This window comes from Cinclus cinclus, chromosome 5 (genome assembly GCF_963662255.1).
Source record: "Cinclus cinclus chromosome 5, bCinCin1.1, whole genome shotgun sequence".
NCBI classification, from domain to species: Eukaryota; Metazoa; Chordata; class Aves; order Passeriformes; family Cinclidae; genus Cinclus; species Cinclus cinclus.
This window is the reverse complement of record NC_085050.1, coordinates 27,639,500-27,665,044: the sequence shown is the minus strand read 5'-3', so window position 1 is coordinate 27,665,044 and position 25,545 is coordinate 27,639,500. Positions and strand designations below refer to the sequence as shown.

General features: G+C 39.5%; 1 protein-coding gene across 1 annotated transcript; it reads right to left on the bottom strand.

The window, feature by feature from the left end:
* Window positions 1-1,574: 1,574 nt before the first annotated feature.
* Window positions 1,575-24,753, bottom strand: CRACD (capping protein inhibiting regulator of actin dynamics). The gene is made up of 8 exons (XM_062493521.1): window positions 24,619-24,753; window positions 15,564-15,728; window positions 13,047-13,115; window positions 11,571-11,753; window positions 6,996-10,191; window positions 5,792-5,982; window positions 4,593-4,758; window positions 1,575-1,735 (listed from the first exon to the last, which is right to left on the bottom strand). Exons 1-8 carry the CDS (start codon window positions 24,736-24,738, stop codon window positions 1,575-1,577), a joined length of 4,251 nt encoding a protein of 1,416 aa, XP_062349505.1. The 5' UTR covers window positions 24,739-24,753.
* Window positions 24,754-25,545: the final 792 nt, after the last annotated feature.

The window sequence follows — 25,545 nt, the reverse complement described above, 5'->3', positions numbered from 1 at the left end:
GCTACTGTAACCATGATACTGAGCCCCTGTTTTCTGTTCCGGGGGAAAGGCTGTACTTGACAATGACTTTTGCTGAAACTCCTTTTTGATTCTGGGAACAGAGTATATAACAGGTTTCATTCTGTTTTCTGCATAGTTTAAAATGCTATTTCTCATGCTGCTTACAGCAGTTTGTCTAAAACACTTCCATAAAGCACCTACTGTATTATTCTATAATGTAATTTCTCTTTGTGAAAAAGTCTCCCTTTATGATGTTGCATGCTTAAAAGTTCCTTTGAGCCTTACGGCTGTAAGAAGGAGACTCACATTTTTTTAAAGTCTCCCTTGTAAAATAAACTCAGGTGATTTATTTAATAGGGTGACATTTTAAAATGCAGACCTAGAGATTTCTGTGGGATGTTGAAGATAGTGACTTTTTTATTACATTTATGGACTTTATCCTTTTTTTGTAAGAGGGAGGCAGTGGACATTTCTCTTTTAGTTACATGGAGTAATAAAGTGTTCAATTGCCACACCAGATACCTGAGATGGGGTAAGTAAACCTCTTTTTGAAGTGTTCTGGCTATATTGGTCAAAGGACAGGAAATTACCTGAACTGCCTGAAGTTGCATGTGGAATAAAACTGAGTAGAATGCAGAGTTATAACTCCTAAAACTCTCACTGACTCAGCTTTTAGTTCTGAGTTAACTTCAGTTCTGCCAGTCCTACTCCTGTGGGAACTTACTGAGACAAGTTCTCCAGAAATTTGTATTTGCACAGGAACAGTTTGATTCCAGTCAACTGATTTAAAGTTGTAATCCACAATCAGTCTCTGTGCAGCATAAATATGGCCAAGCACAAAGAGTGATGCACTTAAATGACTAGAAGAAGCAGTGAATCCCTGACTTCTTTCTGAGAACTTAAGGATCTTTGTTTTAAAAAATTGTGTCTTTTTAAGTAGTATTAATTGTTTTCTTCTTAGAAGTGAGGGTATATAAATGTAGGGTATTAATCCTATGATGAAAGAAATTACCTCAGCATTTGGATGGTACCATCTACTTATCATTTGCAAGTGGAACAGTGTGTCCTGAAGCTCTTCCATAGTGAAAAAGCTTTCAAATAGCAGGCAGAACTGGCAGTTCACACAGTTTAACATTTTTAAATAAATTATGACTTAAGAGAAGGAAACATGCATCTTTCCTTAATTTCAACAACGAAGTTCTGAAAAAATTTCTGAGATCTCAAACACAGAGATCTAAAATTCCAGAACTGAATACCAACAAAATTTAATTTAACAGGACCCTTATCTTGTTCTGGCCCATATTATGATACCTGCTAAAATTTACATCCAGTATCTGAACACTCAAGATTTTGAGAGAGTCTGGCTGAGAGATTTTTGCCATGACCTCCTTTAGCTTTCTGTCGAAGCAATGGAATATATGACTTGAGTATACTTTACAGTGAGCTAGAGCAAAATGGTAATTAGTTCAGTTTTCAGTCCTTCCAATACATGCATTTTCAGTATTGTCATGTGTAAAAAGCAGAATAAATAAAAGAAAGCAATTAATAGTCAGCAATAGAGGTGTAACTTCAGTTTACTTTATGATCTGAGGACAGTCACTCCAGGCTTTTGCTTTCCTCTTGGCTAATGCAAGCCAGGCTGGTTCTGTTGACACTGGGTTAGCATCAGGTGTGGAGAATCTCTTAGCCACCTCCTTTGTCACTGGGGTTGATGGAACAGAATCTGAAATTTCCACTTTTTTATGAGATAGGGAGAAGTTAATAAAAACCAAAACATTAGTTGAATCCTGTGCTTTGTTGCAGGATTCTAGAGATTTCACTTTTATGTAAAGATATTCTAACACTAGATATTTATTTCTAACACTTTCAGTTAAATCATACTGTGTTGGCAAAATAATCAAGTTAGGAGAAGCCGAGTTTCCTTTTTCAGAGATGACTCCAAGTATTCTAACTCACAAAAATAGGGACAAAATTTTTAGTCCTTGAGACATCCAAAGAAAACATTTCCAATTTGCTAGTCTTCCTCTTTAAATAAACTATTTTAATTATGTCTGCACCATAGCAAACCATGGGAAATAAAGCTAGGTTTTTTTCCTCTTTGTTAATGCAGCTGCTGCATACATGTTAACAAAATGTATTCAGTAGTATTTAGATTCCCTCTTCACAGACAAAGGTCGTCCTATAGCTTCCTGCCTGTTAACCCTGCCCAAGAGACTGTCCTGCTAAAGAAATCTGCCTTCCCCACTAGCTGTTTGCCACATTTTCTTCTAAGACAAACAGCTGTCTCCACAAGAAAATGTGTTTAATAAACAAATGATTTCTCAGAAACAACTTCACAGAGAAGAAACATGGAAGTGTTGTAGAAGTCAAATGGGAAAATAAATTCTAGACAGTGAATGCCCTCGAAGGCTGCATGAATAGAAATGAGTCCTGTCTTAAACGTATGGAGTAACTCTAAAAATCTTAAGTTACAAAATAACTCCTCACTCAATCCCCTCCCCCCCTCCCCAATTACACATTTTCTTTTTTAGGAGGCAAATTGGGGTTTCTTGTTAAATGTTCAAATTCCCAATTACTTTTAGTTGCATTTCGTTTTGAGGTTTTGAATGTGCATAAAGGCTTTAAAATTGTGTAGAAGCTTTGAAATTGCATGGATGCAAAAAAAAAAAGTTCTGTGTTTCTTTTTAGTGCATCTTTAATCATATTTTTAATCATATTTTTATCTGCAAGTAAATGAACAGTAGCCCCAGCAATTTCTGTAGATGGACACTTTGAAAAGCTAATTATTTTAAATACTGTGCTTTTAAATATAATTATTTTAAATTTATGCTATTTTAAAAGTCCCACACTCTTATCAGTTCCTGTTGTACAAGACACAAGTGCAATTTTGAAATTGCACCACCTTCAAATTGTGGGTGTTTTTTAATGTCCTTAGAGGAGGACTCAGCAGGCTTCCATTTTAAACATGTCCTAGGCTCATCTTCTGTCTTAAATGCCCTTCTAACATTGGAAAGCCCAAATCGATCTTATTACCCACAAATACTTTGTAGTTGACAAAGGCTGCCTGGCTCCAAATATGGTCAGTAATCACAGGGAAATCCAGTCACTATTTCTTAAGGGCTAATAGAGTTCTGTGCTTTCATTTTAGATTTTTCAAAATGGGTAATTCCTCCTCAGTTTCCTTCTGAACTGTCACTAGTGCAGACAGAGTGACCTTGGATAATTGGGTTTTGGCCCTTTGATCTAATTTGGCATCGTCTGTTGTGGTGGAGTTTGATTTCTGCTAGAACTGACCATGTACAGCATAACAACACCATGCTGAGTCTTTGGGGGTCGGGCTACAATTGAGGCCCTCTAGAGTTTGACAGGAATGCTGTAAAGCATGAATGTTTTGGGCAATTTATGTAAGATCCTAGAATGGTTTGGGTTGGAAAGGACCTTTAAAGGTCATTTGGCCAACCCAGGATATTCCAAGTGGAGTTCTCAAGGACATCTGCTCTGGTGTGCAGCTGTAGTGTGAAGATCCAGCTGCTGAATCGACTGAATATAGGCAGATATAGGGGTTTTTCAGTTTGGGACAGTCTTTAATGCAGGAGTAGCACTGATTTAGCCTTTAACAAATCAGTTGAGTTACCTCATTGCTTTCAATAGTTGCATTTCACCATTTTTGGCATAGAGTGGTACTGAATAGATGCAGCTGATACATGTATTTACTTTCATTCAAAAATGCTATTCACTTGCACAACTTTAAAAAGGTTTCTTCAACACCTATCTGCTCCAAGACCTTTTCCCTAGGACTACTGTTAGCTAGAGAAATAAAGGCAAGTCTGTATTTCAACAATCGCCTCATGCCACCCCAAATATTATGCCCTTTGGGGGAGTATTAATTTTAATTTGCCTGCCTTTTGAATGTAGGATAGTTTCAGCTTAACTGAAGTGACAGGTAAAGCAGTAGGTTCTGGTTCCAACCTACCATGCCAAATATTTGACTGGGAGGGAGAAGTCCTAGATTCAAAGTAGACTACCTTCAACTGAATTGATTATCTTCTGCGTTTTCCAGATGAGAATACTAGTTTCCAATATTGGGGGGGGGAATATTTTTCCTTGATAAACTGGGACGTGTGAGAACACAACACATGTCATTTCCTGCACAAATATACTTTGCAGAAGTTAAATATGATTCCCTGTCTGTGCTAGCCCTCAACCTGAAGGCAAAACAATACTGCAATTGCAGTTTACGGTAAGTCAGATCCCTCTAATGTGCATTAGTCATGTTCCAAAAATACATTTGAACATGGCTTGGGGAGACAGCCTGATTTTGTTAACTTGAACTGGGGCAATTCTAAGGAATTGCATCAGTGCAGCCTTAATAACTTGGGGAGACTAGTATAAGCCTATTAAAATTATGTATTTCCATCATAATGGCCAACACATGAGATGTGAATAAGTTGTGTTATACTATGGAATGCATTTGTAATTCTAGCAGTAGTATATGAGGGAAAGGAAACCCCCTCATTCACTTTCTCAAAAACATGCAATACCATTTCTGAAGTGCATTATTCCTGGAGTGAATCTGAATCTCTCAACTGTACCTGTCACAGAAGTTGGAAGGGTGTTCGACTTTTTTAGATGCTCCCTTCTTTCTAGTCTTGACACAGCAGTCTCGATTTTTTTCTCTCCTTCTTGAGTTGAAGATTTCTGCAGTGTGCTTGTTTTGCTGCTGCTACTTTTATTATCTGACTGATTACTTACAGCAGCCTAGAACAGAGAAGGAAAACTGCTAAATGGAAAAGTCTGTCATGTAATGGCCACAAGTTAGAGAAGACACGCTTGATGCTTCCATTCATCGCCTGTCCTTTCCTTAACCTTCCTTTTTGGCAAAGGATCACAACACTGATACTACTAAAACCAGCAGTATTAAAGACTCTGAAAAAAATCACCACAAAGTTTAATTTGTCATGTTGTCATTTCAGTCAAATTACTGAAGAGTTTGAGCCATCCCTCCCTGTTAAATAGAGCACTGTGGGCAACTTCACGCCCACAGCTGTTTTCTTCCATCAGTTGTCTCTGTCTCGGGTTGTGCATTTATCCATCAGAAATTTGGTTCTCCTAACAAACAGCAAAATATATTTAGTTATCCACATACTCATACTCTCCCTTATCAGCATCTGTGATAATCTATATACAGCTGTGCTGCATCACTTTGGTACTGTAAGTAGAAGTGCTTCCCTTACTAATAGGAAGCCATGGAGAGTAAACAGCTATTTGGAGAACAGGAAAGAAGTGATTCAATTTAGTGCCAGCTTTAGGCATTTGGATGTATCATGATTGTTCATTTCTTTTGTTCATCTGTACTTTACCCAAATAGTACATGCTGCAATAAAAATAAATCCAGACTTACTAATATTCACCTATAATTGCATATTCCAGCTGTTATTCCCCAAGCATTAAAGGTTAACATCTCACTCTGAAAGAACCACATTGCACACAATTTCTCTGTTCCATCCCCTGCACAGTAGTTCTTCTTATGATTGTCATTAACTACCACCTGTTACCACCAGAGTTTACACTAAAATTGCCAAACTATTGCACGCACTGTATTTTCTCCTGGAGGTCTCAGTTTTGCAAGAGGGAACTCCAGACTTTCAGAATACTTTTTACTCGCTGTCATTTTAGCTTTGATGAAGTCTTACCAAACATTAAAAGAAATATTCCCACATAACAAAATTAGCTAACAATTATAATTATGGTGTCAGTATTTCTAATGGGCAGGTTTCTAAAGATTGCTTACATTTTCTTTAGCCAGTTTCTCTGCTTGCTTTGCCTCTCTGGCTTGTCTTCTCTCCTCCCTCGTAGCTTGCTGCTCACGAAATCCCTTTTGCTTTTGCAGTGCTAATGTAATCCAAAGTGGTTGTGAAGTTTCCACTTTTTCCAACAATTTTGAGCCATCTAAAGAGTGCCTGCTCTGAAGGACAGGCTTTTCTGAAAGAAAACATGACAAGAATCGATTGAGTAATGCACATTTCTTGTCTTGGGAAAACCCCTTCAACTTCTCTACCTTGTGAAAATGCTGGAGTTAAGCCCATTGAATGCCATGTCAGTCACAGACCTTGGTGGACTGCACAACAAATCCTGAAACAGATTTTATGCCTCAGGAACAAGACCTAATTCGACAGACTCACCCAGCTGTCCAAATTTATCCCTTTTTTGTGTGTGTGTGAAAAAAAAAATTAAAAAAATCAGCAGTTCCACTGAGATGCTGTTTTAGAAGTGTCCTGATGTTTGAAAAATTCAAGAATTAAAAAAATTGGGATATTCCAATGAAATGCTGAATTCCTGCCCTAGTCTTTTGAGTGTCCTTACTGTGAGAGGGTAATTTTCCCTCTTGTACAGAATACCATTTCAGGACACAGGGGCTTTCAGCTCTCCTCTGAAGAGACATTATGGCTCCTCTAATTGTTTTCATCACTGAAGATTGCCTCAAGCACAGACTGCTGTGCCCAGCTGTATTTAAATAAAGAATTTGCCCAGGATAAGGAGACCTAGATCTTAAAATTTTTGAAGCTAGACAACATTTCTCTAAAAAGAGAAGCAACAGAATGTAGATTTTAAAAATTACACCATCTGTTCTGATAACACCTTTATCCACGGACCACAGAGCCTATCACTTGACTCATGAGAGGCAGAGGTAACATCTAACATCTCTGCCAAGGAACAACACACACACACACACACACACACACACTTCTGTTACCTCCTTGAAATTAACTTTCTTAAGTGGGTTGCACTGGTCACACTGAATTTATGGGCTTCTGAATGAAATTGTGGGCATGGGAATTCACGCTCATTCAGACAACCCTGAGCACTGTAACAGTCCTCCACAAATAATGTGCCAGTAAAGATTATAGCTTAAGACCAAATGTCTTCCTCTGGACCTCAAGTATCTCATTTTGGAAATGCAGACAATAGCTAAATTTGCTTTGAAAGATACATACCTTTCTTCAGTGGCTCAGGCTTTTTGTCATTTTTTTCTCTCCATGGAATACTTAGAGATGGAAAAAATGACTTCTTTTCTTTGATTTCTTCCTCTTCATTTTTGCAGTCATTGGATGGTATGGGTTGGGCTGCATTTACTCTTTCTTCTTTTCTCCAGACACCGTCTGATTCAGCTTTAACCACCCTTTGCCCCAGCATTTCAGACAGGTTTGATCTGTTCATTTTAGAGAGAGGAGATGATGGTGGGGTCTGGCTGGTGGGCTTTGGAGCTAAAGCAGGTTTCTGTGGGACCAGTGACTTGCATGCTGGCTTCTCATGAGCAGGTAGAGCACTCTGGCCGGTGGCTGGTGGGACCACTGATGTGCCCACAGGTGGTGAAAACTCCACCAGAGTAACTGAAGAGTCTTTTAAATTACCAGGGATGTTTGCTCCCCCAGTGCCAGGAGAGGTACTTTCTTGTGGAGTGAAAACAGAGGATTCTTTCTCACCTTCTGTTGAGGTGAGTGGGTCAGGCACACCATCAAAACTGTCTCCTGCACTGTATCTTTTCTTTTTCTTTTGCTCTGCCTGTTGATCATAATGAAAACGTAAAGAGTAGTTTGTCCTTCGTAACTTTATCCCAAAAGGAGAAACGTTTTCTTCTCCATTTGGTGGTGTTTTATCTGCTTTTTTTGTGCTGTTATTCTGCTGATTTTCCAGAGCACTGGGAAGTTCTGGCTGGGGTAATTCTTTCCCCATAGAATGTGGAAAACTTGGAACAAGGAATGATGGAAGATCTTTCGCAAATTTACAGCCTTCAGTGTTGTCTGTCAATTCCCTGTGGGTTTTCTCCTTAGATTTTTCAGCTAAGTTATCCTTAAAAGTGGAAACCACATCCTCCTTTGAATCAGCAGATAAGCCAGTAGTTCTCCCCACAGCCACTGTTTCATTGCCTTTTGCCACATTTACATTCTCAGCATCTGAACTGGTTTTCGAAACATCTGAAAATTTCTGCCATGCTGGTGTTATTGAGAACTTTGCGTTTGCAGAGAGGGTTTTCCTCAAGTTGCCATGGGGAGCGCCGCGTCCTCGGGGTGTCCAGTCATCGCTGTGCCTGCAGACAGTTACTCGGTCTCCCTCATTATATTTGTTGTTTTCTGCATTCTTTAGGATTCTGGAGCGGATAGAGGCCCACTCAGCCAGTACAGCCTGGTTGTTCAGTGCTTCTTGTGCATGTTTCATTTTGCTGATGCTGGGTTTGGGATCCTGTTTTTTTCTCTCAGACTTCTCTGGAGAGGGAATATCCACATTTTTCCTCTCTTCTGTTAAGCCGAGTAACGATTTGCAAGCCGTGTCCTTAATCTGGTTCAAGTTCACTGCTGTGCCACACAGCTGTGCTCCAGTAACCAAAATAGCTGTGTGGGGTACACACACAGATGATGGGAGAGAATGAGAGCCCTTACTGGTAGTGTGCACCCTGCAGTCTTTGACAGATGGAGAAGAGAGTCCTGCTCCTTTGATGGGCATAACAGGACTCAGATTTACTTTCTGAAATATGATCTGTTTATCTCCAGAAGACACTTGAAATGTGAAGGGTCTGGATGCCGTTTGTCTTTCATCTACCTCTTGCCACCGAAGTTCTTCCCCTATGCGTTTTTGCTCCTGAGCCTCAACTTCTCTCTTCAGTTTCTGGGCTAGCATTTCTTCTGCTGTTTTAGTCCCTTTTTCTGGCTGTTTGACTTTTTGTGAACTTGATCCTTCTTGGAGCTTTTCCTCTGCTGGATGCCTATCAGCCCCTCCAGCAGAACACAACTGATCTTTTTCCTCTGTCTGTTCCAAGGATTTTTCTTGTTTTGGCTGAAGATTTTGTCCTTCTGTGTCTACCTTCTGCTCTTTCAGCTTGTTCCATTCATGTCCATTTTGTTCCTTTTGCTGCTTCAGTTCATCTTGTAGAACACAGTCTGAACTTTCCATGTGCATTTGTTTTGTGAGTTTGTGTTTCCTCTGTTCTTCCCGTTTCTTTTTCTTATCCATCACTTGCTGGGGTTGTTCCTTCTCTGTCTTTTCATTCTCCTTCAAATCCTGTCGTTGTTCCTCCTGTTTCTTCTCTTGTTTGAGGCTCTCAGGTTCTTTCTCCTGCTTCAGTTTTATTTCAACTTCTTGAAGCTCTTTCTCTTCTAGTTCTTGTTGCTGTATTTCTTTCTTAGTTTGTTTCTTGAGCTCTTTTTGTTCCTCCAGACAGTTTCTTTCTTCTTCCTTTTGACTGTCTTTTTCAGTCCTATGTTGCCTTAATTCTTCCAGTGCTAGCCTCTTCTGCTCCTCCAGCTCTTGTCTTTGTTTCTCCTCCAGATCCTTGTGCTTCTGCTCTTCCCATTCCTGATGCTTTTCCTCCTCCAATTCCTGACCTCTCTGCTCTTCCAGTTCCTGGTGCTTCTGCTCCTCCAGCTCTTGTCTCTGTTGCTCTCCCTGTTCCTGGTGCTTCTCTTCCTCCTGCTTTAGCTTCTGCTGTTCCTCCCATTGCTGATGTTGCTGCACCTCCAGTTCTCGTCTCTGTTGTTCCTCCTGTTCCTTGAGCTTCTGTACCTCCACCTCTTGTCTCTGTTGTTCCTCCTGTTCCTTGAGCTCCTGCACCTCTGGCTCTCGTCTCTGTTGTTCCTCCTGTTCCTTGAGCTCCTGCACCTCTGGCTCTCGTCTCTGTTGTTCCTCCTGTTCCTTGAGCTTCTGCACCTCCAGCTCTTGTCTCTGTTGTTCCTCCGCTTCCCAATGCCTCTTCTCCTCCAGGTCTTGTCTTTGTTGTTCCTCCAACTCCTTCTGCTGCATCTGTTCCTCCAGCTCTTGCCTTTTTTCAACCTTCATCAGTCTTTCCTCTTTATGGCATGTTTGCTCTTCTATTTTCAAAGATGTCTCTCCTTCAAGGAGGTATTGCCTCCTCTCTTCTTCACAGCATCTTTTTACCTGTTCTTTCTGCATCTCCTCAAGTTCTTGGCACCTTTTTTCTTCCATTTCTACAATCTGTCTTATCCTTTCAGCTTCAAGGATACCCCAGTGATCTTCAGTTCTTTTTCCCTCTGCCAGCTGAAGCTGCTTCTGCTCATCTCTGTCCTGGATTAGCTTGTCTGCTGTGAAGCGTCCATTATAATCTGGGTAAATGTCCTCAAACAGCTGAGTTTCTAGGTCCTCTGGCTCAAATTCTGTTATTGTTAAACTTTGTGATCCCTAAAATTGGAGACAAGTTTGGAGTTACTGAACATTGCCTGTTGGCTTTACAGTGGACAAAGAGTTGCAAATGCAAAAAAAAAAAAATTTAAACAGTGATTTAGTTGAGCCAACACACCCCTTCCCAATTTACAGATTACATCATCATGGATCCCATGTCTCTCAACTATTTGGATGATAGCCTTTAAAAGAAACAAAACATCCCAAGAGAGATAGCAGTATAACGCCAAATATTGAATCACCATTTGATGTACATTGAGATCTACAATTTCAAATTTGCAGAAGCCCAAGGAACAGAGCATAAGTTTCATATGCCCATTCTTCTTCTACTACTTAGAACTCCATCCTTTAAGCCCGAAATAATTAATGCCTGCTTAGGGGAATTGTTTTGCCAGTTCTTTCATGGCAAATCTGGTACTTGCAGAGACAGAGCTGTTGCCTGCAGAAAAAAGCTCTGCAATGAACAGGAAAAAACACTCCTCAGGGAAACAGAATTTGCTTTCTTTTCCCAAATCCTCAGCCAGGATATCTTCCTCATTAGCTCTGCTGAGACTCCAGTGCTATTGTAGGAACTGTGGGAACATGTATGGACAGCACAGCCAGAGCTTCCCAGGAATACTGCTCTGTTCTGTACCTGAAGAGTGCTTCCCTTTAGGATAACAGCTCAGCTAATGTCCTGTCTAGCTATCATTTGTTGAGCCATCATTTGGCTCCAGTTAACCACTGTATAAACAAGAAGTTTAAATTTAATTTCTTCATTGCAAGAGTGATAAATCCAAGTACAGTGGTGCAGAAGAAAGGGCAGTGGCCTCTCTGAGCCCTGTGTAGTTGAATAGTTTTGTCCCAAGAACTAATAAGATGTCAGGATACAAAGCAAGACAGATGTGCAGTAAGTGTACAAAGCTACAACTTTATATTTCTCTCCATAGCTGTTGCAAGAGCTACATTACTTAATCCTTATTCTTTCTTATAAGGCAAAGATATTACCCCTGTGAGAACCCATGCCCAGTTAAGAGAATCTGAGTTTTTCCCAACCAAATTTTGCACCATTTGATTGCCTATATCAGAGCAGCATTAACAGCAGCACACATCTTCAGGTCATGATGACCTCAAGTTTTTACTAGAAAAACTAGAATCAGAAAGCTCTCCCAATCTAAAATTCTAGTGGAAGTACTTCAGGTTTAAGCAGTATTTGTCTCAACAGGCAATACTAAAACTTCTTTGCATCTTCTCTCCAGCTAGGTTTTCAGATAAATAATAATGTTAATCAGATCTTAAGTCCTCTGTCTATAGATCCTGGTACACTCATTTATGATTATTTTGTACCCAGTTTCAAAAGTAATCACCCTCCTCTCACTGTTTGGCCAGTCATTTAATACCTTTGTCAATCTCTTGTGCTGTCTTGACATCCTCTGTTTTTTTGGCTTCACTGACAGTTTGTGCTTAGCTGCACTGTTGTCTAGACGGGCGAGAACCTGGGGAACTGAATCCAAATTGATTGTTTCAATTGTGCCAGAACAGGAAAACTGTCTTTTTGGCCGAGCTGATTTAACTGGAGCGACCTGTTTGTATCACAAACACCAGAAACCATTATTAAGCTATTTGTTCCATTAAATAAATAAATACATAAATAAATAAATTACACACACACACACACACATGCACACACACACTCATATATCTTTGCAGGTTTGAATTCAAAGGAATTATTAGCAGAAAATATTTGAAACCCTGGTTTCCATTATACAAATCACACACTTTGACATGAATGTTGCAGCTCTAATATTTTTCCATTTTCAGTATTATATGTTTTTCGATTTTTCACATAAAAATTACTTAGACCATTCTATTGAAATTTTTTCACAGTTTAGTTCCACTCTGAACGTGTTGGGAATAGCAAAGGCACAGGCAGGGTTTTAGGCAATATCAAACACTGATACATTTTAAAAAGTTTGCTTATTGTGAAATAAGATCTGCATCTTTAAATAATTTAGATTATACAAAGCAAATCAGATTGACTTATCTAAGCATCATAATAGAATAGCTACAGAGCTGTGCTGTCTGCATGGGAGATGACTGCAGCACTGGATCTCAGGCACAGTGCCTGTGGAAAAGCTTCCCTCCAGAGTCATGTGGAATTGTCCAAGACAGCGCCAAACAGCAAAAAACTAAAGTAAGACAACACTGGCTTTGATGGCTGCTTTATTTCTCGTGCCCTTCAAATACTTGGGTTCAGAAAGTGCAAATATAAGCAAAGTGATTAATTGAGACTTCTTTCGTGAATAAATAGTGGAACTGTATGTCTAGGCATGTAAGAATGAGCCTGTTATCTGTCTCTTCCATAAGTCATCAAGCTATCATCCCTAGACTTGCATTTGGCATAACACAAATGGAAAAAGAAGGCAGATTTTTAAAAAAGAGAAAACATCTTCTGTAAGGAAAGAAATCACATACATTGTTTTCAAGACAGCTCTGTAATCTTCTGAGGTTAAATATATGCTAATCAGGGAACCACTTACTTAAAAGCTGCAGGAACATTTTGCATATGCTTATTGAATTACATGCAGGCATAACAAAGTAGTAGAAGTACTTATGAAAATTATGACTCTGTGATTAATACATCAAATAGAGGAATGCTGCAAGACTGGCAGAGACTGGGTTCTGCTGTTTCCTGCAATCAGCTCTTAAGATTTCTCAGTCTTAGTTATTGCCTATTTACTAGCTCCAAAACTTCACAGCATTCACAAAATATTGGGTGATCAGTCAAATAGTGTATGAAAACAAAAACTGACAGGCCTCTAATATCTAAAATTTGAATATATCTCAGTGCTAACCAAATATAGAAGTTTTTTTACCTTTTCTTCCATTTCATGTCCCAGTCCAAGAAAATTCATTTTTCTCAAGAAATCTGGAGTGTCAGTGGACTAGAAAAGATTACCACAGATAAGTATTAAAATGTAAAGGATCTAGTAAATATGATTCAAAGGACTTGTGAGACCGTGAATGTTAGAGTAGGACTTTTTCCTCTTTCCTATCACTTCAGGACTGATGTATAGGCAATTCTTGTTCCTACATGGTCTGAGCTTGTCTTCACTGCTCCTTGAAGCACTGCTGTCTATGAAGCAGTACAAAAGGCAAAACACTCAGGCTTCCTTAACAAGATAATCAGGTTCCAAAACAAAAGAGCCACAGCTTTGTAGGATTTTGATCACGTCTTAATGATTTTATTTGCTCTTTAATTACACATAAGTAAAAAAGATACTAACCTGTTCAGGCATTACCTCTGCTGCAAGGAGTTTCAACTCCATGTTCTTGATGACTCTTTTTACAGAGCTAACAGTCCCCCCAGAATGATGGAAGCCTGGAGAACTAGGACTCTTTAGCTACTGTACCTTTCCAAGCCATCACAGTGAGGAATTTTCAAGGTACAGGGCTTGAAGCAGCATTCATCACACCCAGAAACATTGGTTTGAATCATTCTATCAAAGTATTACTTCGTAACCTAATGTGTGTTGGGATCCCATTACACCACATTATTGTTAAAACCAAACCTAAAAGCTCAGCTTCGCAACTACAGGTTAAATTAAACCCAGAACTCTTGCCACCAATCCAAGTCACTCAGTCGGGAAAATCAGAAGTCACAAAGCATCACAGGAAACCTGTTCAAAGTAGAGCAGATCCATGTGGTCCTGGCCACCAATTTTTGACAGAAGCCACCCCATCCCCCAAGACCTTTGTAGACAGACATGCCAGAGAGTTAAAGTCCAGCAGATGAGACAAGAGCAGAAACCAGGGAAGCTACCATGTACCAGAAATCTCTGATAACGATCAGTAATTATTAGTAATTATTAGTGTGCAGAAACAGAAGGAAAGTACCGAGTGCTCTGGCTGACACTATCCATGTAATATTGGTTTGTTTGTGTTTACAACTGCCTCTGAGTAAGGATGGTTGCTGCATCAGTATTTGGAAAAAGGAATTATGCAAAGGGGTGTTCATTTTGTTTTCAAAACGTAATATTTTAAAGAGTAGGTGATAAGAACCGAACGTCTCCCTCTGTGTTACAAAAAAGTACTCTAGCAGGTTTTTAGTGTTTGCACTGTTGTATCCTTTGAGCTGGAAGTCACCAGGTGACATTAGGGTCTCCTGCAGGACCCAAGAAGAAGGCTGTCTGCAGAGAATCTGTTTTATCTCAAACATAGACTCACCTAGCACCAGGGTAGAGACAGTGCATAGCCAAAACCTGCCCACAGTCCCACTGCACTCTTTGTGCGCTGTGGCTCATGGGATGCTCTTGATTCACCTTACCTAATCACATCAGAAGGAGTATTTGTTAGGCAAAAATTGCACCTTAATTTGGTTTAATTTTTGTTTTTCCAAGGGAGAGGTGTGCAGGTCCTACCCAAATGCCTGGCTCCCTGGCAGATTGAACCACAGCCATGAAAGTAGTGGTCATAGAGGCTCTATGTTGTCCCTTAAAGACTGATGAAGATTTTGGGCCAGCTCAGCCATAAATCTCCCTTCTATGTGTTTGGCTGAGCACAAGCATGAATTGCACAGGACCCTTGCTGCCTCTGCATTTCACACAGCCAGCACTAGTGTTAGTGAGTACGAGCTGGGGCTCATGCCCTGGTGCCCCAGCATCCTAAGGGCTATGTGTACATACTGGCTTGCTGGATGCCTTCCCCAAGGGTTCCCAGGCACAAAGCCAGCCTTTTCTGCCATTACAGCAACACACTGAACCAGTCTTGCCTTAGAGGATTTCCAGAGACCTTTCCTCACTCACCATGTTTCTTCACCATCTGAACAAGACCCTTCTGGATGCCGAAATTATTCAAATTATTTGAATAATTTGAATAATTATTTGAATTATACTGGAAATTTTATTTTAGGGAGCATTCAAAATGCTGCTTCCCCTTCTTCACTTTTGGTTCCTGTCCATGAGAAATATGCATACTTACTCTAATCAGACGTAGGATTTTACAGGTTTAGGCTTCACACAGCTCTCATTTTGAAATTATTCTCCCTTTTGGTATTTGATGCTATGAAAACAACTTTCCTTGCTGGGAAGTCTGTATTTTAAATTTTTTTCTGTATTAGAAAAATTTCCTGTGTTCTAGCAACACTGGAAGTAATGTCGGCACTGCTGGAAGCTCAGAGCAAACACTCAAACCAGTAATTCTATGTGACCTGGCTCAGGATGCCAAGAGCATGCTTCCCACCAGGCCAAGAAGCACAAGCTGAGAGATCCTCCCACATAAAACAGCCCACTGAGCTCTGCTATGCCTCACTGGAAACATCTGCTACACCTCAGTGAACTTTGCTGCTTTAGTACTGCTCTAGTGCCATGGATATGTCAATTTAAAGTGCTTACTTTATTACTGCAGTCTGAGATCACTGTGTCCTGCTGGGTCTCAATCTCCATGGGGCTGCTGAGCAATGCATCATCTTCTGTACTGGTGTTTGCTTCCCCCATTGTCCTCACAGAAACTGTCATTTGTGGAGGCTGTCCAAATTTGATATTTTTGGCCAACTGTTGCTGAAAACAAGAAAAATAAAACAAAAAAACAAAACAAGTATTTATATTACAAGCAAAACAAGCCAAGTCCAGCTAATGCTTCTGCCTGAAAGCTGAACAGAAATATTCTGAGCAACTTTTGATTCTGGACAAAAAAGCAAACAAAACAAAACAAAAACAAAACAAAAACAAATCTGATGCTCACATTGTTGCAACATGGTGACTACCCTCTTCTTTCTGCCCACAAGGTGACAAAAGTGAGGAATTTACTACATGATTTCTGATTTTGGATGACCAAGTTCTTGACAGTGTTGACAACTTTTGATAATTTACTGTGAGTTTTGAAATGCTGAATCTCTTTTTTAAATCTATGTTCTATGTTAGGTCTTGGTTTATAAAAGCTAATTATGAAGCTTTATTGTTGTGAAGAAATAAGCTTATGAGAAAAGTGTATACCAAGAAACAAACCCTACCCCAAAAGGCAACCTTTTTCATTTCCAGCCCCCAAAATCTACATCTCATGCATTTGTATTTCTATTATTGTAATACTTAATCGTAAGATTTAAATGTTAAGGGTTTGGCACTACCCTACCTTAGAGAGGAAATTCTCAAAGCAGGGGAAACCCAGCTCTTTTAAATGCTTGCTCTCATAAGAAGAATAGACAAATTAATGTCTACTCAAGCTCACGAGCACTGCCACTCACTGCTGTTGCACTAAGAAATTTAAGCAGGGGACACACAAGAGATGAATGGATAAGAAAGCTTTCCCACCATTAATTTTCCATGTTAAAGCAATCTTCTCTCAAGGGTTACAAGGAAGTATTCTCTAATTATGTCAAGCATAAGATGAATAAAATAAGAAACATATACTATGTCCTCTAGCAGGGTGAGTTAAGGAGATTGCGGCCCTGGCTACTGCAGAGATATGTACCATACAGACTTTCAACATGAACTTTTTGCAAAAGAGAGAAGAAAGTCTCTAAAAGGGAGAAAATGGATCAAGGAACATTTATGAATATATTCTTTTCCTGAAACATTTCAGGGAATCATTGTCAATTAGGAAGGAAGGGACCATGGAGTTGTTTTCCTGCTTTGTTATTTTTCAAGGAGAGAAAACTCTCCAAAGAAGTTCTCCCATTTTTGTCTTGTGATACTATGAACAAGCAATTCAACTGTGCAGCTTCTATTCAGTGGAAATGTCAGGTACTTACACAGTACCCTGACAGAAGTTTGCTGCTGAGAGTTGTGGAAGACTGGAGTAGATAGGAGGTAAAACAATTTTTTTTTCCCTATAACATAGAATCAGTAACACATGAGGGGTTGTTAAGGAAAGATATCTTCTAAAGGATTTCAGGTCAGATTAGTCTTTCTTGCCATAGTTCCCAGTGGGCTAGACTATTATATCAAGTTTATCCATATTATCCCAAAAACATTAACAAATTTCTGTATTGAACCATTAAAACAAAAATTACATGCAGAAACTCCTCACATGTTATTAAACTAGAATATCTTTTCTCAGTCTCCTCACTGAGTTGGAGTTAGTTATTTATGCCCATTTGAATTTTGGCAGAAAGTAGTGAAATTCGTATCATAAAGCATTTTGGCATAGTGAGCAGTTCTGAATGGCAAACTTTTATTCCCACCTGGATCACTGGCATAGTCTAAAGGCAGGGGTTTCACCAAGTCCTTGCAGGCTTTTATGTAAGCAGTGCAATTCTCTGACTTGAAATCTCATATGCCCCATGGTGTACATGGGAGCTGGAGTGGGCAAAATGGTCTGTATGAGATGGTGTGAGGCCTTTAATTCTGCTCTATTCCTGAAGGCCTTCAGATGCCAGAATAAAATTAATTCAGAAAAAAAAAATCTTAATTTGATAATGTGTTTTCTAAGTTGAGATTGCTCCTTTCTTCTTCCTAAAGTCATATTCTTAAAAAAATAATTCTTCCAGGCAGAAAACTGGAACTATCAGCATTACTGAGCAACCCCTAGGAAACTAAAGATCTGTGCATCTGCTCCATGGTGAGAACATGCACACATTAACATATTGCTTGCAGTGTGTTTTGGAGGAAGGGATGGTGTGTTACCCTTTTGATCTTCTGACAAGTTTTTGATGTAAGCGTGTGTGCAGAGAGAGGTGGGAGTTCAGTGATGGAGCTGTTGTAGAGAAAGGTCTGTGCTTGAAAAAGAATGGACTTTTTAATTACCATCAAGGTTGCTTGAGGGGTCTGCAGTAACAATGTGTTTTCCTGTATATAAAAGTTTAAAATGTTATTTTCCTGATATTTCCAAGAAATATACTATCCTCAATGTTTATGGGCTGCACACAGTCGTGACTTTTTGGTTGTGGGGTTTTAAAAATTGTATCAAAGCTTTAAAAGTTTGTTTGCTCAGACTGGCATAAATTAATTTGAAGACTGAGGAATAAACTCTAGTAAACCTCACCCTTCCTTAACAGAAGGTAATTCTCTGTATTATTATTTATTGGCCTTTTTTGAACAAATTTACCTTAAAAACCAAAAAAGCTCCACTAGTAGTTCTCCACTGGCCAGTTTTTTTGGTGCATTCTAATCTCTAAAGCTGACACTAAATACCAAATGAGCAAACATCAAAATCTCAAATAGCTCATTGTAACTACTGAGCAAATTTATTCTTATTGCTTTTAAAGAGTAATGCTAAACCTACTTCTTGATATTTTTTAGAATGCACTTATAATGCAACTACAATGCAATTACCCTCTCAGAAAAATTCCACAGTAATGCATTTTCTACCTGGTCAATCATACAAATTCTAAAAATGCATCATGTATGAAAGAAAATAAAAACCTGCAGAATGTACCTGGGAGAACACTGGGACAGTCTAGCCCAGAGATGGAGAGCTACTTCAGTTTAAGATGCCAGACCTTTGAGAAGAGGCCATAATACCTGAAAAGGGGCATCTTCTTTAAATTTCTCAAGAGTTTCAATTAGACATATATTTCTGAACACATAAGTCCTCTGCAGTTAAGAATTCCCTGTGCTGACAGTTTGTGGGTGATTTTTGCCTAAGGAGGACTATTTGCAATTTTTAGTCATTAGAAGTTGCAGCAATGGCATTTTGTTCTTCTGCCATTGCATAGTCGTGTCTAAATAGCCTTTTAGAAATCTCCACAGATGCATATTGGGCTCAGTCAAAAGACCTTGGTCTCTTTTGGTTTGTACAAGAATACTTGTAATTCAGCAGCCAGAAACCACCATATTGCTCTGAAATCTGTCAACTAGAAGCAGAATAAAAGAGATGAACTTTTTGTGCCTGCACCTCCCACCTCCAGCCTTATCAAATCCAGTGGGCATTCCTGTCCCTCAGTTTGCAGCCAGTGGACAAACATTTCCACAGGACTTACAAACCTTCTCAGCACCAAAACAGCACAGCTACCCCACAATACCTATACCATGAAGCAGGGCTGGAGACACCACACGCAGGGGAGCTTTAGGATGAGATGCAGGCCAGGTTTACCTCATCCACATTTTTTTTCTGTAAGATCCATGAGGATTCTATATGATTAGTGATAGTTTTTCTATTCACACACAACCTGGGGGGCTGTCAGCATGATAGTGAGGTAAGGGACAGGTCTGCACATCTAATACAGGCAAATAAATACTAGGAATTTAGAAAAAAAAATAAAAGTTTGGAGTCATCCAATTTTTAAAATCTTCCTTGGTAACTGGACCATGACACAAGCCCACTTCTATTTAATGCAAAATAATTTGCTAAAATGTGGTACTATTTAACTGACACTAGCTTCCCATTAATAACTTAAGGAATAAAGCTCCTAAGTAAAATTGTTCTGCGTTGTCTAGCACCTGCAGCTAATAAGAAAAGCCCAGACTTTCAAAGCACTCTGCATTTGCATAGGAAATGCCACAGAACAAGTTTTCCATATTAACTGGCAAAGAGCCCAGATCCGGCTGTACATCTCCTCTCTCCCTCCCATTTGGCTCCTCTTCTGTGTACATGCCTACTTGCATGTGTGTTGGATTCAGGCCCCTGAAACAGCATCATTCTTAAGGCTTCATGCCTGGAGTGAATCCAGACTGGATCTGCTGAGCTGCTTACTCTCTTCAGCTAAAAGTCATTAAAACAGAGTGTACTATTTCAGCTGATTCCTTTCAAACAAGGCTTTCAAGAGATGTTGGTCATATTTTCCCTTCAACTCAAATATCTACTCTTCATATCTGTTTGCAATGCCTAAATATAATGAAATTTAATTGAAATTGAAATTATATATACAAATAGAAAACAGTGACTTAATTAATACTTGCCCTAAAAAGAGGCACAGTGTTGAAATTCCACTTGGTCCTGTACAGTCTCTCAGAATGACCCAAAAATCAAAAGCCTTGGGAATACATAAGAACAGGGTGAGCCCATGCTGAGATGTTACTCGTAAGTGCTGCAATCATGTGGGGCATCTGAGGAATTTTTATACAGTCCAGCTTCGCTGAAAGAAATACTTGTTTTGTATTGTTTTGTACTTGCTAACTAGTTTCAACTGTTGCTCATGTGTTCTCATGCTGTGAAAGACAGAATAATTGTCCTCTAATCATTTTATCAATTCCACTCATTATTTCAGGCATCTCTATCATAGTCTCTCCTACAATTTCTTCTCTAGGCTCAGAAGAGAGTTCACCTAATTCATGGTGAACTATGGAAGTTAGTCCACTTCGTAATCCAATATCTAAACAAATTAAATACCCCACAACTTGTTTAAGTGATCCATCTCCACTGCACACCAAAATCTTCGTTACTGTCTGGATTTGTTGCAAATTCACATCTCTAGAGGATCATTTACAGCTTCTTCACTGTTCTTCTATTTTGGACTCCCCTTCAAGTGTAACACCCCTAACCACATGCTGCTCCAGCAATGGAGAGTGGAATAGTTTCCTCCCTGCATCTTGTATCCAAAACATCTGTGCTAATACTTGTTATTTTCCTAGTTTTCTATAGATTTTCATGTTAAATTTATACCTGAATTATTTTCTAAAGCTATACCAATATAACTTTTCATGTGATGCTTTCTACATTACAAAATCAGGGAAATGTGAATATAAAAAGTGGTCCTTTTGCATTTGACTGAGAAGCTGGGATTCACAAAAAATGTTTTATCATATTTAATATCTGTATAATAAATAGGTGCTTTATAGATTTACAGAGCAGAGGGTATATTTTAAACTACATGACCACATGTAACAAAAAAGGATGCAACCCAGTAGTTCCTAAAGGCCATAAAATGTATATCACAGTCAATCTTTAATATTTCTTGCAGATGACTGCTGCAGCCACTCAGATGTCAGATGACCCAAGATAATTTCAATGAAGGCAAGCAGTGGATAACAAAGGCAGTAACATGGCATCATCACAGCAAATGGGAGAGAATAGTGTAGACGCTTCAGGAAACCAGTGTTTTAAACAAGCTTCCATTTTGCTTGCTGCAGTCTTTATTTTATAATAAAAACTCTCTTCTGTTCTTTTGCTGACCGTTTCTGGCATATATCAGAGGTAGGAAGAGGAGTCACAACTACAAAATGTCAGAAAATAGTTCTGAGACACTTTGACGGGAGAAGAAAACCAACCCACTAACCTCTGGAAGGGAAGGATGTAAAATGAAGCTCCAAGAGTAGGTGGTGGTGTTTTTTCTGACACACTGCTAGATTTACATTTTAAACATTCCTTGTGTCTCATTCACAGCCCTGTATGACAAGTAAAGCAACAGATCCCCAGAAACTTTTTAAAAGAGTTCAACATTAAGAGTACCAGTACCTGTGTACCACCTATTGCTGGGAGCATGTTCAGTCTGGCTTTCTACATTGGATATTAAAAATTAGGTAATGATAAATCTCAGCAGTTCCAAAGGACAAGGAAGGGACTGTTTTTACAACCAGATGGCTTGAGCCAACACAAAATAACTTCAGGATACAAAAGGGCTAGTGGAGGTTTATGAGAGGTCAGGCTTTTCTCAGCTGACTTCTAGCACACAGTAAAACCTTTGAACATGACCAAATCCATTTACAGAGAGCATGATAAGATGAATACTGCCAATCTAAAAACCAATAAAACCAAATGAGAGCGATTCCAGGAAGAACTAATTTATCTTTCATGCATAATTAGAAAGAGAGAATTCCCACAATAAGCAGCTGAACCAGTGCACAGGCTGGCCAGCTGCCCAGACTACTACGGAGTTTGCACCATTATACAACATTTTTTGTGGGTTCATCAACACTCCAAAGTCAGCAGAAATGCAAGGCAAGAAGGGAGAAACACTTTGGTGATCCCCAGAATGAGATCCAGCAGCGTCAGTATTAAATGGCTTGCATTGCTATTCTGACTTTTTACCGCGCTGCCTCTTAGGTTTGTAAGCGCGGGGGCTTTTCCAAAAAAAGATTTAAGTTTTCCAGGAACATTTACTGTACCACCTCCAAAAAAATATATCCTGAAAAGGGTTAAAATCTGCAGAGCTTTTGATCTCCATTTTGGAATGCAGCAAGTTTACAGTCAGCACAGGGCATGGAATCCTGGCAACAACTCTTTCCTGAAGAGTACCTTGCCAGGTAAATGGAAACTGGAAGTGCTGTGCTTCCACCCTGACATTACAAGCCTGGCAAAACCACAGTAATGCTGGTGGCACAGCAATGACTTGGGACTTGGGGCTGGCCACAGAATTGCCTTGAAAGAGTGGAGGCTCTTCAGAAGAGAGGACTGTCTCCTCTTAATCCACTGCTCTAAGATATACAGATGTTCCCAGTTTGAATTAGTTTGCAGAAGGCTATTTCAAAGTAGGTAGAAGCTTCTGGTATCAGGAGACAGAGTACCAACTGTGACTTCAAAACCACATAGCAAACACTGGTTCATAGAATAGCTGGGAAAAAAAGATGGGGTGCAAAAAACCTTCAAACAGAAATAATAGTCCAAATAACTCATCAGACCTGTGTCTCAACTCTAAGGCAAATTTAAAATGTGCAATGGTATTTTGGCGTGGCTTTGTCCTAAAACTCAGGGAACAGTTGCAGAAATCATGGCTAGAGAAATGGGAAAAGTTACACCGTGGGCAGCAATTTTTGAAGATACAAGAAGTGGGCCCTGGACTTATTATAGGGAGGCTTTCCATGAGTTTACAGAAAAACATCCATGGATGTTTAGATGAATGTATAACTTCTGTGTAAACATGAAAAAATACTTAAAAGTGTCATTTGCAATTTATCATGCATTTCTTTACTGAATCAATAAGTGGTTCTCACCATCATCATCAGAGTTGAAAGATGAATCCGGTATGTAACAGGCTGGGTTCCAGCTACACTAATATGACAAAAAATTAACTACCATCCTTCAATTTTAAATAAAGAGGCAAGCACATTTTTTGCATCAAGTAGCTGAAATAATATTGTCCCTTAAAATATATGCAATTAACCACACTAAAAAAAGGCTTATGCAAAGCTCATGTGAGCAAGAGAATACCACTGGCTTTTTATTTTGCAACTTTCAAGGGTGACATTTTGCTCTAATTTTCTTGATTTGGCATTTGCTTAGTGAACACGGTTGTTACCAACTGCATTAACTATACTTTTTCTCAGTTGTCTTAGTTTAGCTACTGCAATAATTTCCATTGGGAATTTAAAATGGGAATTTTAAGCTGAGTTTTGAAATGAGAGAAAACACCTCTGGAAGTGGAAAGTTATTCAGAGAAAAGCTAGAATACAGAAGACAAGAAAACAAATCCAACAGATTGGGAGGGCACAGCTCCCCGAAAGAGTTAGTGGGCTTTGTAGGGCACTGCAGGTCCACATATCTCAGGTCTTTGCCCCGAGTCAGCAGTCCTTTTAAATATAAGGGTTTCCAGCCTGGAAAACAGCATGCACTGAATCTACCTGACCCAGGGAAATTCAAGCTGAAAAACCAGCACAGAGGAATTGGAGATGTCCTTTGTGTGGTTTCTACTTCAGAGTTCACCCACAATCAGCATGGCTAGCAGTGTGCAGGTGCTCTGGCTGCTGACAGCACCGGGCAGGAGGCAGGAACAATTCCGTCCTGAAGGTCAAGGCTGTCTAATGTGCACGATCTCTCACTCACCAGAAAAGATGGATCGTGGGTAGACTTCAGAGGTAAAAGAAATCAATGGTATTTTACTAGTCATCTTCAGGGTAACAGCACTTGCACAGCATAAAAAATTTATCAGCATTTTGACAGGGTATGCCAGCATCCTGAACAATAAAGTGCACTGTGTTTCTGAAGGAAGGACAGCTCTCTCGAGGTCTAGAAAGGTGTAAAGCTGGGAATCTTGCAGATATACAGAGAGTAAAGCAAAAAATTAGTTTGAGCACTAATGGGAGAGAGTTCTGGAAAATAAGGGAAAGCGGATCGTATAAAGCTCTTCAGAAGCAAATACTCAAATGTGTTGTTTATGCTTTGGAGAGATAAACAAATCCACCTGCCATGAAAACCACTGAAAGTGCAGTGAGAAAAAGGAGAAAAAAAATGTAATACGTATAATTAAATTGGCTTTGCAAAGAAGTTTCGCTCTGCATGCCACTCCCTGCCCTTAACATGGCCGTCATTTTTTTCTCTCATTACCACATTTGTAGCACTTAGGCATACAGATCAGGACACGCCAAAAACATGAGTTCAATTCAGAGGAGCTCCACAGGTGCAGACGTTTCTGCAGATATGTTTGCAGCACCACTGTTGTACCTTTCAAGACCAAAACCTGGAATTTCTGCAGATCATCTGAATTACTTGCAATGCTTTTTGGCCAGAGAATTTAACACAGCTGAGAAACTGCCCCAAAGCTATTGGAAAAGCAACCCATCTTTATGCACATTTAACATGTTCTGGAGACCATTTTCCACCACATTTTAAATATTTTTCCCACTAACAATTTCTTACCTGAAGAATTTTGACTTTTCCTAAAACGTTCTCCTGTGACATTGCTTGAATGGCCTGTTCACTCTCTGCTCTCCCATCAGGTATGAAAATACTGTCATGGGAAAAAGCTCGACTGCCCATAGAATAATGGGAGGATCTGTTAAAAAAAAGTCAACAAGTAAGTACTGCAGTTAATTTATGAGAGTGACTCTTCATATCGTAGCTGTCCTGCTTCTAGGGATTTCCCCCCATTGCCTTCTACATAAAACCTTTGTACACTCTCAGTGTAGAGGTATCCAAACACTTTTGGTTTGCAAAAGTTTAATGGAGGTGCATGTTTCCTTTATATACAGTCTTCCTCCTTGGAAAGACCTAGAGTTGGGTGTTTTTAATAGGCATATTGAGAAGTTCAATTGATTTTGCCTGTAAGTCTCAAATCTAAATGTAACTTTTAGGATACAGGCTAGATGGTGACGATGCACACATTGCCAGACTGCAGATCTAAGAGAGTGCATTCATGCTTAGTGCCACTGCTTGGGACACACTGTTGCTCCTGGGCAAAGAGAACAGCAGGTGCCAAGCAAAGGGAGCTCTATAACAAAAAAAGAGGCATTACAGTGCAGTAAGCCACTTCTATAGAGCTACCTCCTTCAGCTGATTACTCAGCACTTGCTGTGGCCCTAAGCACGATCACACTGACAATAAAAGGTTATCACCAAATCCCCAGACTGCTAAGAGGCTTATTGCACCAAGCTGTGTGTCCTTGATTAGCCACACAGAGCCAGAAATGCCCATGTGCTGCTGCTAAACTGAACACTGATGCCCAGGAGGAGGGTGTGTCGTGAATGAACCAGTTATATGGCTCTGATTGAAGTCCACAGGAAAAGGCATGAAACAAAAATGGGTTTCATTTAACCAGTAATCATTCTCAATAATTTAATTATAAGA

Coding starts and splice junctions, on each gene's coding strand:
- CRACD (XM_062493521.1), bottom strand. CDS start 24,738: ATGGGCAGTCGAGCTTTTTCCCATGACAGTATTTTCATACCTGATGGG. Junction 15,729..24,618: donor GAAAAGTCAAAATTCTTCAG/GTAAGAAATTGT, acceptor TCTTGTTTTCAG/CAACAGTTGGCCAAAAATAT. Junction 11,754..13,046: donor GACATGAAATGGAAGAAAAG/GTAAAAAAACTT, acceptor TGATACAAACAG/GTCGCTCCAGTTAAATCAGC.